This window comes from Poecile atricapillus, chromosome 3, assembly GCF_030490865.1.
Source record: "Poecile atricapillus isolate bPoeAtr1 chromosome 3, bPoeAtr1.hap1, whole genome shotgun sequence".
NCBI classification, from domain to species: Eukaryota; Metazoa; Chordata; class Aves; order Passeriformes; family Paridae; genus Poecile; species Poecile atricapillus.
The window spans coordinates 95,729,331-95,746,680 of NC_081251.1; the positions used below are offsets into that span (position 1 = coordinate 95,729,331).

Below are 17,350 nucleotides of genomic sequence, written 5' to 3' on the forward strand. Positions count from 1 at the left end.
TTGGATTTGAGTAGGTATATGCTGTCTGTGCTGAGAAAACACATTGATCTGAGTCAGTGATGTGTAGAGGTGAGGATCAGGAAATCAGAGCTTTGTGCTCCAAGCCTGAGACTTGCTTTCCTTGGCCAGATCTGATGCTTCTGCTGATACAGAACCATCACTTCTCTCATGGAACACTGCTCTCCCACCTCTGAACTCTGTGCAAGGTGGAGGTGACCAACAAGGCCCTTTGTGCTGGGTCTGCTCTCTCAGCAAGAGACTTTTCAGGAGGGAACTGTTTTTAGTAGGCACTCACATGCTGTGGGCTCGTCCTGTGGCTTGTCTGTGCCCATGGCTGCTGTGTGAGTCCAAGTGTGCCAAGCCAACGTTCTCAGGTTGGGTAACTCGCCTTGTAGACGTGCCTGAGGTTTTTGTCTTGATGGCAGTAACGGGTCTTGTCACTGGCAGAAGTTTTTCAGGTTGATGAGGTCCAGCAAGGACCTCTAAAGTGTCGGAACTGCTTGTTGTATTTGTAAATGATGTGGGTAAAATGGGGGTAAATTTATTTGTTGTTGAAGATAACTGTTACTGCTGCTCAGGCAGCCTTCATTTCTAGACTGCTTGCAAACTTGGTAAAAATTTTTGTAAATCATAGAACTGAGCTGTAAAATAGCAAATATTTTTTTTTTTTTTTACTTTTATGTAGTTATTTGTGATGTTTCCAAATGTCTTTGTATGTATCTTGACTTCTGCCTTTCCATTTTCTTTCCTGTATTCCTTTTCTTATTTTCATTTTGTCTTCAGAATTTGTGATTCCAGTCAGATAACAACTAGCATGAAATAAAAAATTTATGCTGTTTCTGAGTCAAGAACCTGGGTGTTTTAGACTTTCAGTCCTGAAGGGTATGTGTATGACAGGGAATAAAAATGATAGTGTATAAAGGCCTGGTTATATTTACTGTAAAGCATTATGTGAAATGGCCCACTTGGCTCTAACTAGAACACTGAGTACATTCATCATTACTCCCATTATAAATTTCCATAGACTTTTCTATTTGTAGGCCATTTGATATAATAATTTTTTCCTACATTGTCCGCTTTTTAATTCTACCAGGAAACACTTTCTCTTTCTACAGAATGTCCGTGAATTATGTTGTTCTATAGCTGATAGCCTTTTATGGTTCACTTGAAAAATGTTCTCTATTTAATTTAAAATCCTACTGTAAATCCATTATTTCAAAGCATCTAAAACATTTTCTAGTTTCTTTGAGCAACAAGCACAAGGCTTATATTTGAACAGCATAATGCTACTGACTTAAAGGGGCAATGGGATTTGTGCTTGCAGAGACAATGCTCAAGAGAACAGGGTTAAATGGCTGGCTACATCATAACTGGGAGCTAAATATTCCCATGGGACTATATTCTGACAGGAATGAAGCTGAGAATATCATAGACTTTGGGTGAACTAAAATAATCTGGTTTTGGCCGGTGACTTGAAGGATTTTTCAAAAATGTCCATTTGGGTTTTTTTTTTTTCAGTACATAGTTGGCAGGTTAAATAAAATTTTTGAAAAATAGGTAAGGTATTAATTGTCTGAGCTTTACATTGTGGAAGTTATCAGTCATTGGTGTGTATATAAGTAAGAAATTATTTGAAGGAAACTGACATTGCAATTCTCAGTGGTTCTCATAGAATTTGTCTTAAGAACTAGGCTTCCTTATTAATTTTGAGGAATTATGCAGAATTTCTTGCACCCTAACAAATCAGTACCTTTTATTCATTACTTTTTGGTTTGCTTGTTTCTCTTTTAGGTAAGTCATAACTACAGAGTGGACACTAAGGACAATTGATATTTTTGTGGTAGGCTTTGTCTGGAGAGCTCTCCTTGAAGTTTAGGAAATCTGGGTGTCACAGACAAGGGAGAAACATGAAGAATTAAGACCTGTAATGCTGTAGAAAGCTGTAAAAGAGGTGGTCATGATAGAATATTGTGGTTTAGAGCATGCTGGTCTTGGTTGTGGTTTGCCATGGTGGGGCAAAAAGCAGCAGAAAGAATGATACTCCAGTCTACTTTGTGCCTAGATGCAGCACATTTTGAAAAACTCTTCACACTGGCATTAATTTATTAATTTTTCTGAATTTTTTTCCTTAAATAATATTTATAGTGAAAATTGCCTTCTTCCACTTACCATTATAGTCAAAGCATAATGGTGACCAGTGGTGCTCTGATTTGCAATTATATCACAGTGTACTTTTTGCAGTAAAAGTCAAATTGATAGTTCTTTTAGCACTCCTGAGGCCCACATGATAACCCATAAATATGTGCCATTTTTGGCCCATAAAATTCCCTCAAAACCCTCCAATTCCTATATATTTGAAAACTTTCAAATCTTTTTTTTCTGGGAGCTGCCATCTCACAGAAAAAAAATATAAGTTTACAAGCCCCACATAATGCCATGGTTGTGTTAACATATGTTCTGGTGTGTGGGGAAAGACCTTTGAAATACCTATAATTTTTCACTAACACAAAACTTGCTACTTTCTGGTGCAAGTAAGAGCTGAAAAGAAGCCCCGACGAACTTTCAGGGGGTAAAGAGCTTTATGTTACTCAATAGCTGTACCAAAATGGAGCCAATAGCTGAACACGGGATTCAGGAATGTAATGTTATCATTGACTGTTGTACAGGCTGTCATATTAGAAATTCTTCTAGTTCTCCAAGAGTTTTTTTAGAACTTTCTTTTTTGTGCTGGAGATGATGTGCTCTATTCCCAGAAACCAGAGTGAGAAAGCATTCCCTTTGTTAGTCAGAGTCTAAGTTATTTGAAGCCTGTGGAAATTTCGCCTGGGGTTTCCATCAGCAAGAGAAGCCTTAAGGCAAAGGTAATAGATTGATCACTCCTGGTTCATGCAAGGAAGGAAAAGATGAAAAGCCCTTGTAATGCATGTTCCAGAAAATACATTAACTGTATTCCAAAAAAATTGACTACTTCCCTGTCTTATGAAATTACTTGATTTTTCAATTTTTTGGAATTATTTAATTTTTTTAGAGGGAGAGGAATAATATTTTTTTATTTGAAGAAGGATTAATGTAGCTTTTCACAAAACAAGAGGACAAACTGTACTACAGCCTTCACTGCCTTGTGAATATCAGGAGGTAGTCAAACAACCCTTTTCATGTTTTCAAGAGAAAACATTGAATTTAACACGACAAAAGAAAACCCAACCAAAATGATTAATATCTTTTGAAAGAGATAAAGAAATCTTCTCATGTTGAATGTGTCACAATATCAGTACAATGAAATGTATTTCTTGGTACTAAGGTTAGCACTGAGGCATGTGAGTATATCTGTATAATCAACAATATATTGTTCACATGTACAGATAAAATCTTTAACTTTCAGTGCAGTTTGGAAGGTACATTCAAATATTTCCAATGACATTAATCTAGCACGTTTCAAGTCTAAATTAGGTGACAGGTCCAAAATTTGCCTAAATAAAGTAGAAGGCAATAATACAAATAGTATATCAGTAATTTGTTTCACAGTGGGGCATAATGATGATATGAAATTATCTCAATTGGTTTGGTGAAACAGATCACAGAATTCTGAAAGTATTCCTTAAAAGATGTATTCCAACTCTTTTGTTACTTCTGTGGGAATTTTTTTTTTTTTTTGCTTGGTTTTCTGTGTTTGAGTCCTGATTTTTAATTTACTGCTTTTTCACTGTTTCATTCTTTAGTCAACTCTGATATATTGCCATTGTGATACACGTACCTGGCTCTGCACTGTGTTGCTTGGCCTGAGACCCAGTTTGTGGAGAACTGAGATATTTCAGTCTCATTTAATGTCACCAAACTGGGGCACTTGACCCGGTGGTCATAGCAGCCCAGTTGATCTGCAGTCACTGTGTGATACCACGCACCAGCAGAGAGAAATCGCTGTCATGCTGAGCCAGGGGTGTGCCCAGCATCCTGGAGGAGAGCTGTGTGCCCTCCCACAGGCTCCGTGTCTTTTTTTGGCATTTGGAAGAGCTCTTTGCCCCCTCTGGACTCGGTGTCTGTAATAAGGGCTCTCTGTGAGCTATGCTTTAAGCTGAAGACAGAGCACTGACTTGCTTGATATCTGTGCAGGACAGCACGTGGGGAGTGTTTTAGATCTGTGCTTTGTTTTCTGAAGTAGCTCTCCATTTTCCACTGAGTGGCATCAAGTGGCTCCTATGGCCTACTCCTATTCCACCTCTGGCAGTGCAATACTATCTTGTCCCCAGCTGTCTGCATTTCCACGTTGCCATGCGAGCTAGTCTTTCTGTGTCCCCCCTTTTTTTTGCAGTACTCAGAGGCAAATCCTTTCTAGCTGCAGGGCTGAACCTCCATTTTTCTTTGGAGTGGGACAAGTGACATTTCTGGATGAAACATGTTTGTCAGGTTTGTCAAAATAGGGATGGTGGACAGCTACTTGTTATTCTGAAATTAAAACTGGATTATATAATTTTTCTATATGCAGAGTAATTTGTACTGCTGATGAAAAACCACAGACATTTCCTTGTTTGCACTGCCAACTTTTGAATAACCCAGAAATTTTTGCTGGTATGGAATTAAGATACTCAGTGTTGACAGCACTTTCTATTCTCTCCTCCTCATTTTGAAGTAAAAATGCAAAGCCAACAAACTTTACAGAAATAATTACATGTTTCTATTTTGAGCCAGTTACTGTAGAAAGAATGGGAGAAAGAGTAGCAACAATGAAGAAAATTATTTACTTTTAAAGTACTAGTTTTACATAAATAAATAAATAAAAAATATATATTTGTAACCCAGAATATGTTCTAAAGCACGACTGAGATATTCACTAATGTCTTTGTTCACTGAAACAGAGTTCTTGACTATAGTAAGGAATATGTTTGGGCCATAGAACAACTTATGTTTACCAAAGTGTTGAAAATCCCAAATAAAAATTATTTGGCAGATGTAAGAATGGTGGCAGCAACAATATAACAGTCTGTGATGATGGTGGATGGGAAATAGACCTCAAGCAACTTTAGATCAATCTTTACCAGAAAACATCCTGGCAATAAACTCTGGCTGTTCTTGGTAACAGATTATGGCAGACTGCTAGATTTCTTCTTCATTGTGGTTTTAACCTATTTTGGGTAGAGGCTAAAGAAAGTTGGGAAAAGTTTTGTCCCTCAGCCCACAAAATTTGGTTTGCCAAACAAGCAACAAAATTCATCTTCTGCCTTCTCAGCATTTTCCTTCCCAGAGGGCTGTATAAACCAATTTACTTTGCAAAAGAAACATGATAGTGTATCATATTGATATGCTTTTTATGATGTTGCCCATAAAATCATTAGATTATCTCATATACTTCAGTACAAGTACATTTAGCTATGCATACTCATACCCAAATGCATTCATACCCATTTAAGTGAATTTGGTAGTTAATGAATTCTTGTAGTTTAAATTCAGTACAGTTGAGTTCTGATCACATTTCTCGATGAAATCCTATTTAATGACATTCCCAGGTAACTTCATTATGGCAGTTTGAGCATCACAGGAGACAGTAGTTATGTCAGGACAAAGATCCTCAGGTATGTCTCTCTCCCTGAGACTTGATTAAATTGAGAAATCATCCAAGGAGTCCTTGAAATTCAGAAGCTCCACAGCTAATAAAGGTTTTAGCTTTAAAGCCTTATCCTAGAGTATTTCTTTAGGTGCCTTTTGTCCCTTTAACTTCGGGAAAGCAGAACTCCTTTGGGCATGGCTAGATGGAGCCATCTCCTGGCCAGACAGCATGGAAAACTTGGTTGAACATGAATATGTCCTAATTCCTGCCTCGGTGATTAACTTTGCTGTAAATAAGTATAAACTGTGGAGGAAAATGCTTCTTGCAGACTGGCAGAATTAGGTTCTAGTTTCAGTTTATAAACGTAATATGCCAAAAATTAAAAATCAACCATGTGGGTGCTTTCTATGATACTTTCTTGTGCATTGTATGAACAGCTAAAGAAGAGGATGAACCACCAAGTGTGACCCATTATTATAGCAAGGACACAGTGGTAATCGACCATTATTTTGAATTACAACACATTTTGGGTGAATCATCCCTAAAATACTGTTTTACTAGAGTGACATGAGATGGATGTTAACAAATGATTTGGTATTTTGTTTGTCTTGTGCTGTGACAAACCCAGCCCTTTGGTGGCTGAATGTCTTCTGTTCCAAACAGCCCTGTCTTCTACCTCTGCTTGGGGCTAGAAAGGTATCAAAGGATATCCACTTTAACAATGTGGATTCATCTCTTGGATAGTTGAGTAAACCACTGCAGCTCAATGCATTTTTTTTGATGAAAAGATGTAATTGACATGAGAATAGCAAAATTTCTGTCTGTGAGGGCTTCCATACAAAGCTAGCCATCAGTAAAATTCGTTGTTATTTGTTATTCTTTGTAATCTCTGCGATAATAAAGCTAAGTAAAAACATTATTTTCCACGAGAGTCAATCTCAGTACCGTAACAAGGTACTTGATATTTTGGGGCCAATTATCCCTTGATTTGTTTCAGTATCAGGTGCAGATATATAAAACTAAGTATTATGTACCTGTACAGGCTACTTTAATGTGCATGAGAAGGTTTTACAGTACAGCCTCTTCAATTATGGGCAGATATACACATCAAACTTCTTGCAGCAGCCCTAACTAGAAGTCTGGTTTTATTTTTTGTAATACAGCTGAATTACAAGTTTAAGGCTTCTGTTTTATTGCATGACAAGATGTGAAATTTGAGTTATTGGGTGTTGTCAAGAGCTCTGGATGAACATAACTTTTTTTTTGTGTGGAAATAAGACATCTGTTCCTTACAGCTGTATTATACCTGAAAGCTCTAATACAGACACTGCTGAAATTTATCCTTTTTTATACTCTAACAGTGAAAAGAAGTGTTTATGGCAGTGGGATTCAAAAAATTACCCTTCAGCAGACTTCTTTTATCCATCTCTTTTTTTTTGGCGGGGGGCGGGGATGATCAATTCAACTCAAGTCCTTGCACTCTGGTTTCCTTATGCAGAATGGAGATGATAATGTTTGTCTACTCACCAGGGACACTTGTTAATGCAGGTGCTACTCTTTCTTTACTGAGGCTAAAGGTTTTATATAAGTATTAAGATGTTTTAAAGTTCTTACAAAAACAGATTTCTCAGAATATGAATGCATTGCATACTTTGGAACACTACTTAAAACTCTGGTACTGCATCATTTTTTGGAGCAGGTGGAAAGTCACTTCATTCAAGCTGTCTTCATTGACCTCTATCTTAAATGATAGTATATCAAGTTGAATCAGTTTGTATTTATTCAGTAATTATTATAAATTGTTAACAATCTTTGTCTAAACTTTGCATGTTACTTTCAAGAGTGAACTGATTTATGTAATTTCTATTAATTCAACAAAATATTTTTTATGGGTAAAAATAGAGAAGGTATAAGAAATTTAACTTTTCTTTTCTAGGAATATTAATTTAAAAACATTTATGCCCCTATAGATACTATGTCTGAATTAATTTTTACTGTATTGTTTTTCAGGGGGATCCGATATTGAATACCTAGATTTTTATAAGCCAGTGGTGTGGTTCTGGATCCTTGTTGGGCTTGCTTACTTTGCAGCTGTCCTCAGCATGATTGGAGACTGGCTAAGGGTCATATCAAAAAAGACAAAGGAAGAGGTAAGAATATTTTCAAAAGGGAAGAAATACTCCTTTTTAAAAAACTTTGAATAGAATCCAGGTGACCTTACAGGTTACACTTTTGCACTTAGTGTGTATAGGTCAAAGGTGGTTTTGTGTGAACTGTAATGCTGCAGCTCAAACTGCAGGAAACTATGTAACAGTCCATTCAAACATACAGTGTTTTATTTTCACATGTCTGCATAGAAAATTAGATTAAATGTATTATTATATAATTATTATAAGTGTATAATTATGATAATTATTTTATAATTATTATAAGTGTATATGAACACTTGCACTGGATTTATGAGGGGAAAAAATTCTTAAACTACTGTTCTAGGTAGTAGAATGTAGGTTTTAATTTTTTAGGCAAAAATCATTCTGTTTTGTTTCAAAAAGAGATGCAGGTATGTAAAGAAAATTGTTAAGTGGTTATATTTACATATTTTATATAAATGTAATATATCTCATCGATTATTATTTTATTTTATTATTTAATTTTTATTTCATTTTTATTTTATTTTTCATTAATAATGATTGATTTTATTATATTTGTTTCTCTATTTTGTAAAGACCATGGTTTATAGTGTTAAGAAAATAAATTTTTCATATCATGCAAGGTATTGGAATGAAATATTTAAATATCCCTGGGTATATTTTACCATAATATCTTCCACAGAATTATTTGATATTTGTAGTCAAGTATATTGTTTTCAATTGAAAAAGGTTTTCACTTGTAAATTTCACTCATTTTCACTTGTTTTCACTTGTATTTATTATTCCAATGATTTTGGAACAATGTTTTAATTTTTGTCATTTAAGAAAACATTCTGGTTTTGAAATTGAAAAATTTCCTTCAATTGTAGCATGCATACATTGGATTTTACTGGAAGTCTGAGAAATTAATTTTGTTTGAAGCAACATATTATTTCCCTCTAATTTAGCTTGAGTTCTTTTGCACGCATCAGTTGATTTGTGCCACTCAAACATAAAAACTCTAATTTGTTTTTGATGGAATGAATATGTTGGCTACTGTGCAGTGGCCTGCTACTTACACTGTTAAATAGTTTTCCTAGCTCTAGGGCATGGCATCAATGCCTAGATGTATTCCTGGCAATCCTTGACTTCCCAAAGCCTGTGCTCTGAAGGGTAGCTTACCCCATCTTCTCTCACTGCAGCCCCTCAGGGTGCCTGCCACCTTCTGAGCAGCAGCAGGGGCGCTGCTGGCAGCAGGCAGGAGGGTGGGAGCTGGGATCTTGGGCAGGACTAAACCCACTTTGTAAGGAATGTGGGGTGGGAAGCCCTTTTCCATTGCTTTTGTTGTGCTCATGGTTCTGTGGTTAGAGACAGCACCGTGACAGGTCTGCTGTAAATACACTTTTAGCAGGCAATTCATAACCTCTTAGCCCTGAAGCAGAGGACAATATTTATTTGAACAGTTTCAGTTCAAGAGTGTCATCTTTTGCCACATGCTGTAAATTTGAAAAGGTGTTTATGACTTCCCTTCCACAATGAACTTCCTAGTGCCCTCCACAGAGAGCGAGCAGCAGATATCATCTGGGTGTTCCCATTTGCAGATTCAACAGCTGGCAGGATCACAGCTCTGTTTTCTAGAAAAGCACTGAGGGTGCCTTTAACAGCCAACCTTACATGGCTTACACTGGCTGCAGGGAAACCCGTGCATCCTTTCAAATGCCAGTAAACTGCATGGTTGTATTTTGTTATTTTGAGCTTCAGAATTAGGTTGGTCTCACCCATTTTCCCCTCTGCAATAGGAAGAAGTAGGAGAACAATGGAGCAGTTCCCCAGTGAAGTGGTCATAGCACCAAGCCTGCCAGAGTTCACGAAGCATTTGGACAATGCTCTCAGGCACACATTGGAATTTTTGTGCAGGACTTGGGTTGGATTTCAATGATCCTTGTGGGTCCCTTCCAACTCAGGATATTATATGATTGTAAGAGTGGTGTTTCCTCCTGGAAGTCTCCTGGTGTCTAACTATTCTCACCTTGGGGCATTTCCTAAATTGTCTAATTTCCCTGGGTTACTCATGTCTGGATGTTTTGGAAAAAATATGATGTGACTGAGGCACTATGACTTCAGACTACACAAAAATAATCTCCATGCTTGTTTTTGCTTTATTTTCTCAGACACTGACATGTTTTAGTTCTTCACACTACTTCCTGGAATTAATCTGATCTTTAACCTCAGTTTTCTCCTATTCTTTTCTGTTATCTAGAGCATCATACCCAGAAATCTTAGTTTCTTGACTATATAATTGAATATATAACACACTGAAGTTTTAATCTTATAGTGATGATAATATATTAAGAATGTTTGAATTTTGTAGCTCTTTGTGAAGCTATTTCAATATAGACTAACTCTGGAAAGGATTTAAAGACACATGAATTGAAGAAACCCAAAAATACCTCCAACACATCAAAAGCATTCCTATTTTTATCAGGGAAAACTCTTTGCCAGGTTATGCAGTGCAGTGTTGAGCTTTTTTTCTCAGGCACTGGGAATGTGTAACCTAGTCCAGCTTTTCATTCTTTCTCACCTTTATAGCCTAAACAAGCATATTAATTTTGTCTACAGCAAGGAAAACCTCATTCTTCAGATATACCCGAATTCTCTTGGCTGAAGCAGGTATTGGGAATTCTGCTATATACAAGTCTCACGTGTGTTAGGTTAGATTAAAGACAGACACAACATAATTGGTGCCATTTCTTCAATTAACCCTATCTCTGATGGTCAGAAATCTCCTTCCCTATTTCTTAACCCATTGTTTGGACATGTGTGAGAATTCTTAGCAGGAATAAAATGCTTTAGCAGTTTAAAATTCTATAGTTTTAACAATAGCAAATACCAGTTTGAGAATTGAATAATGATATACCCGAAGTTATGTTATAGTTAGAAAATAAAAAAAAATTAAAAAAATAAAAAAAATCTGTCTTCTATCCTAATTAAACTGTAGGAAGAAAGTAATATAAATATATTGCATTTTGTTATAAGATTGGCTTATAAGCATTTTACTAATATTCACTTTTTACAGGTTTCATTTTATGATAAAAACTGCTGCTATTAGCTCATTCTTGCTATCTGCCTGGGAAAATCTGAGTGAAGATGCTGAAGGAGTTTAGTGGAAATGTAGTTATCAAATCTCTTCTGTGCCAGCAAAAGCCAGATAAGACTGAATTTCTTGTCTTTTTTTCCAGTTAAGCCTAAATTTACAGTGGACTGTTCCAGCTTCTATGAATGCAGATTATAGCAGAGGAACATCTCTGAAGTTCCAATATCCATGAGTGCAGTGAAAAACCCTAGTTCAGAGTCTGGGGTGTATTTTTTTAATTGCCGTGGGGAAACATTGTCAGTTCCTGGGGAAATAGCCACTTACACCTAAAGGTAGCCTTTGAAGTGGGAAACAATGTTATATATTAAAACCTATTGAGATACAGAGCCCATGAAAAAAAAATCTGCAGAGCTGTGATCAATGCACTCTGAAGACTGAAGCAGTTTAATTTATTTCCTAGGAAACAGGGTGCTGAAAATCTTCCTGAAAATTACTGGGATTGTTATGGGTATCAACAAATAAACAAGGTTTTGTATAGGACTTGTATCCTACTTTCTGTGAAGAAAACAGTAGTCTAACATGTTTTAGATACAGGAAGGAGCAGATCATTCAGTAGTGATCACTTGTGCTGGTTTCAGCAGTCTAACACCAAGTAGCAAAATCTAGAGAATGTTACCTGAGCCCAGAATGAAACAGAGAGGTTGTAAGTGTTCTTTACTTCCCCTCAACAATCAAAACTATAAATCATCAGAGGTATACCTCTTTTTATGGGCAGCTGTAATCTCTTTGCTTTTTCCAGTAGTCTAAGGTAAAAAGTATCAATAAATATCATCGTATTTAGGGCAAGAAGTGAAGTTCTCCTTATTCCAGGGAGGAGGCATGCTGTTAATGACTATCACCCAGAATCTATAGTTCAATTAATATATTTTAATGTATTTGTGTTGTTCTTTGAAGCAGTTTACATAAGACTTTGAGGTAATAATGCATTTCACTGTTTCAACAACAAAAAAATCTATCTTTTTCTCAGTATACTATCAGGAAAGTTTGCCTTATGTAAGTGGATGCGAGACAAAAAAAAATCTGATTAGAAGTACACTAATGCACAGGACTGCTGTTATTTTGATATTAAAATCCAAATAACCAGTATGTCAGTCAGTTGCTCAGGTGGCTTTTGTCTCCTGAAACACTCTGGAGAATATTGAATGCCTCAGATGGGGAGGGAAGTGAAAGACAAGTAGAGACAGAAGTGGGAGTTTTAGAAGGATTGATCTGGAAGCAGCTCATACAGTAAGATAGATGAAATGTCAGAAAGTCACTGGAACATGCTGTGTGCTGTAATCTTAAGTAGGCGATCTGTCTCTGAAGTTCAGCCTCAGCTATACTAGCTTGCCTTAAACTCCCTCCTCTTCATTATTCTCTACATTCTGATTACTCAGAGCACTTTTAAAGTCTTCTGATTTTAGTCTCTTTGAAAGATGAATTTTCAGCAGGATTTTTTTTCTTTGTCATGTTTTTTCTTTTACTTCTGTATGCAGCAGCTTCTGAATTCCAGCATTTTCAGCAAAAATGCTTACCCGACCTACAATCTTAGACATTTGGCCTATAGATCCTGGAGGATCTTCACTGTTTATCCAGATGACAGACTTGTTAGACATTGGCTCAGTTTGGATAAATGATTTTTTCATGCTGCTTGTCTTTCTTTTGAATTGAACAACATGTACCCGGCTTTTAGGACCAAGCCTAAAATTTCATGAGAAATAGCACATTCACTTCTCGTGGAAATTCAAGAGGCAGTTGCTATATTGGATATTTATAAACAAATTCAACAAATTTGACTCATCTGAATCATCATTCAATTTAATCTTCTTGGCACCAGTGACAGAGCTGTCACTCAAATCTGTCAAAACAGAATTAGACTTGTCATGATGATGGCATGGAGATTATTGCACTCCCTATATTATTTGTTGTCTTTTTATTAGCTTCAGGCTGAAGGTGCTCACCCAGCATAAGGGATCCAGCATAAAGAGAACTTGAGCCCATTTCTCATATTGCCCAAAGAGGGACCCTAGATGTAGGCTGTATGCATGAAAAGATGAAAAAATTACTGGACTCAAGTGAGAAACAGTTTTGAAGGGTTTTCACCCTCCAAGCAAACAGATTGTCCTCAGAGGCTGTGTAGTGAGGGTGTTCGACCAAAGAGGAGGAATAAGTTGTTCAGTTGTTCAATGAACTCTTGACCTGGCTCTCCCTGTTTTAAGAAACAAAATCACTTAGAAATGAAGATGGTAGAGAATAACTCTTCAGTCTGGTTATTGGAGTCACTTGCTGGTCCATTTTGCATTGTTTCAAGTGAGATGGGTCAGCTTCTGAAAGTAAGTTTTATTATTGAAGAAAACAACTGTTTGGACTTTTCTTATATTCACTGCTCCCAAACCAAACAACCCACACCCGCCTCCTAGCAAAATAAAACAGACAAACAATCAAAAACATAAAATAAAAACAGGCAAAAAACAAAATATCCCAAAACAAATTCCATCAAAACATAAGCCTAAAACCCCAACCAACCAAAGGCCAAAAAAACAAACCAAACTGCAGCAGTTTTACAGATTTTATATCCACAAGTTCACTGAGCTGGTCAGGCTGGTGTGGAAGTCTGTTCCTAGAAAGCACTGAATTGGAAATATTTGTGGGAGACAAATATAGTGTCAAAGCCATGATGTGCAAAATAGTTTTGCAAGGCAGTGATTAATAAGGGTAATAATTCTAAGATGTACAAGCAGAGAATCATCAAGTTTCTGTAGGAAATAATTTATTTCCTACAGAAGTAATATTTTGCAGATGTTATTAAAAGGTGTATTACTGGAAAACAGCCCCTGGATTTATGGTCTAAACTTCAGGAAGAATGCAGAGAGCTACAAAAATGGCAAGGGAAGCTTCTGAAGAAAAATCTGTCTTGCATTAAGAGGGCTTTTTCCAGTACATCCAAGATGTGCAGAAAAGTCAATTTGAGAAGGAACAGGCATGTTCATAAAGGTGATTGTTTTTAATAATTTCTATGAGATGGGGAGAAATATAAAATATTTCTACAGTCAAAACAACTGCATGTCTCCAGTCAAATTTGACTAGCAACAGAACAAAAAATCTAACCAAAACAAACCCAAAATAAAAGGTGGGAGTACAGTATGTCTATAGCAGCCCAGAGTCTCAGGGATGTATAAAGAGTGGTATTGGTGCAAGGAGGAAATAGAAATGACTGACCTGGTTCTGAATCCAATTTGATCTTCCTTTCTGTGAGTTTAAGTTATCCTGGTGATGTTCCTGAATCTGCCCTAGCAACAGTCTGTAATACTGGGTTTCTATACTGATCAGACTTTTAAAAGTCTGTTGTGGTAATATGAGCAATAATGAACTGGAAAGAACATCTTGTTCTGAGAATTCCTGGAAAACTAAACAGCTGATGGCTTTTGACACTTTTTTTGAGATCTTTCCTCATTTTGTATACTTTGGACATGCGATGCTCACTTCAGATTCAGTACACACACAGATAACATTTCCAAAGTTTTGCTGTGGTTATATTTATATTTGTATCATGCCTCTGAGCTGGGCATGCCAGACATTTAGAGACTGCTGTTTTGTTACTGTATGTTGAGTAGCAGGTCCTGGTGGGGTGCTGATTACAGGAGATGTGCTGCCAAGTACTTCCATGAGGAGCAGCATGGCCCAGGGCATGGGAACACCGCCAGTGTCTCTCATGCCAGCCCCTGTGCCTGGCCCTGCTCTCCCACAGCATTCAGAGAAGAAGAAAATTACTCCAGTGAAGGCTGCATGCAACAAGGGAGTGAAGGCAATTGAATGTGAAGCTATTGAATTTGCAGAAATAAAACTAGGGCAAGAGACTTATACTTCATAATAAGAGATATTGATTAAAGTGAGATCAGTTATAGAGATAGCATTTCTTGGAGTTAATTACCCATGAAGATTCATGTATGCTATGATAGTCTACTTTGAGAAATCTTAATTTTTGAAGGTAAGATGTAATTGATCCTTTGTTACAGCAATAAATATTTCTGTGGTTTGCTTTATTGTGAGCTGAAAATATTCCAGGTTAAATATCACTGACATCTTCATGATTAACATTCCTGAAAACTTTACTTTTTTTTTTTTTAGGATAATCTCAGTGCTTGGATATTGTTAGGAAAAGACTCCAGAACATGTTACTAATGCTGAGTATATGAATGTGATAGCTGTCTTGAGGATGAGTTCCCAGACAAAGCAAGTTCAGCAGAATGCCCTTGCAAGTAGGTGTGTTGACATTGAGGAAAATGCTTTGCAATTGCAGATAAAAGGGACCAAAGAAGCTATGGAATACTGCCTTTCACAAGGGATAGGTGCAGTTGTAATACTAGTGTTGAGCTGCTCTTGCTGGGACTTGACCAAGTAGTTACTATAATCATTCCTTACTACCAAGTAAAAATTAAAAGTCCTTTTTTAAGTTTGTTCTTTTTTAGCATATCTTCATAAGCTAAAAAAAGTCCAGTGAGTTTATGAAACACTTGTTGTCTCCTTCCTCTGGGAGAAAGTTGAGGCAGTCTTTCAGCTGCCTGTTGCTTGGGTTTCATTATGCTTCTAGTATAGTTCTTAAAACATTCGCTTTTCCTGACTGCAGCCAAGTCGTTGGCTGCATAGTGCAGGCAGAGGATACACACTGTTCTCCTGGATCACCTTAAGCTCAGCTGCTAGAGCTTTGTGCAAACCTAGGTAGTTTCTTGTGGCTAATACAGGTGCATGTCATTCACTCTCATCAGGTTGAAAGAGGGGTTGGATGGCTCTCTGAGGCAGCTGAAAACACTAAATAGAACTGATTTTAAGGGAAAATATCAACATCTTTATTTTTGTTGTTGTTGTTAATCTTTATCTTTGGAAGTTAATAATAAAGCAGAAGAAGAGAGAGTAAGATAATCAGGCCCATAACTTGTCTACACTACTGAGACTCTACACATCCAAATCTATGCAAAGGGGTATCTGGTGGGCAATATTCAATAGTAGTTCTGAGGAAATACCTAGCATAGTAGTCTTCATATTTACAGAAAAAAACAAAATGTAAATCAAATAATCATCTCTTGTGTTGATTCTTAGTATATCTAGTTCTGTTTTGTAGGCATTATTTTTTAGGCTGTTTTTATTTTATTGAATCAAACAGTGATAGAGGAAAAGGCCATTTCTTCCATCTGCCATCTGTTACATCTCCACAAAACATATTCCCACAGCTGCCACCATAGATGTTCCTCCACAAATAAAATAATCAAAATTTGTGGGCTCTCTGCATTCCCATTGGAGAATGTGGTTTATTTCATCCAAGGCATCAGATGTGTTCATGGAACTTATGTGGGTAAAACCAAACTATCATTTCTCACCAGAATGAACTCACAAGCATTGCTTATTACAGGACTGAACAATCCAGTTTCCATCAGGAGAGCATTGTTCCCAAAAAAACATTTCTGGCCACTATGGCTACAAAAACACAATTGCCTATGAAATTGATGCCTTACCGAAGAAGACAACAGTTTCACAAAAGACAGTCTTTTCCCCCTCTGATATTTGTCTGAAAAACAGAGGGATATGTATACCAGTGAGTGGAACCAAAAAAGGTATCACTTATTGCTCTGTGTGTGCCATTCATCTTGAAGTCAAAGTCTGGTATCTTAAAGACCTGGCAAGAAGAGCTCCCAGATACAGAATTGAGGTCCTGACAGGATGAAGGCATAGAAGATGGTGGTTCATCATAGCAGATGGTGGACCTGGGAAAGCTCAGCATGGGTATCTCATTAATACCTGTGGTATTTCTTGTGTTTTGTGACTGTTTACCTTTAAAGACCAGTAGAGCACACTCTTCTCTAAACACCTGTCCACAGGTATTTTGGGTATGTACTAATAACACTATAGTAGCAGGAATACTGAAAGCCGGACCATTATGTTGGGAGTTTTAGATGGACTATAAATGAGGTTCCCTTAATGTGCAGCAAATGCACAGGTTTCATTAAATTTTTTTGTGAAGTTTCTCTTGTTCTCTTCTGCACTCTGGTCTTCTCTAACTTATAAAAACTGTGGTGGTGAATAGAAATTTGTGTCCAGCAGCAGCTGGGGTGAAAAATGGTGGAATATACTTGCCCAGAACTGCAGGAAAGTGAGATAGCAGGTAGGAAACCCCTCTGATGCACTCAGGGATAAACCCACCCAGCAGCTGAGTTGTTCAACCCATCACCCCTCTCTGTACCTACATTTTTTTTTAAAGGAACTTTGTGAACAATTTCTGTGAACACTGGCTGAATTTCCTGAGAGCTAAGACAAAAATGTTATGTTCTGTACTCTGCTGCTTGCATAATTTGACATGTAATGCACTTTCTAGTTTTGTCTGAGTAGCATATCACAGAGAGGTTAATTGGATGTGTTATTTTTAAGTAGCAGGATAAAGTACACTGGAGAGTGTACTCAAAAATGGAGCTATGAAAATTCGGAGAATGCATTAGGGGTAAATGCGAGAAATTATACACGAGGAACATCTAGACCGTTAAGAATATCTGTAAG

The 17,350-nt window shown here is 37.0% G+C and overlaps 1 protein-coding gene across 1 annotated transcript in view; it reads left to right on the forward strand.

The window, feature by feature from the left end:
• Positions 1-17,350, forward strand: part of KCNK2 (potassium two pore domain channel subfamily K member 2) — a 77,497-nt gene that overhangs the window by 53,198 nt on the left and 6,949 nt on the right. Inside the window, exon 6 of the mRNA XM_058835501.1 lies at positions 7,553-7,692. Coding sequence (XP_058691484.1) covers positions 7,553-7,692 — 140 coding nt within the window. The remainder of the gene's footprint in view (positions 1-7,552; positions 7,693-17,350) is intronic.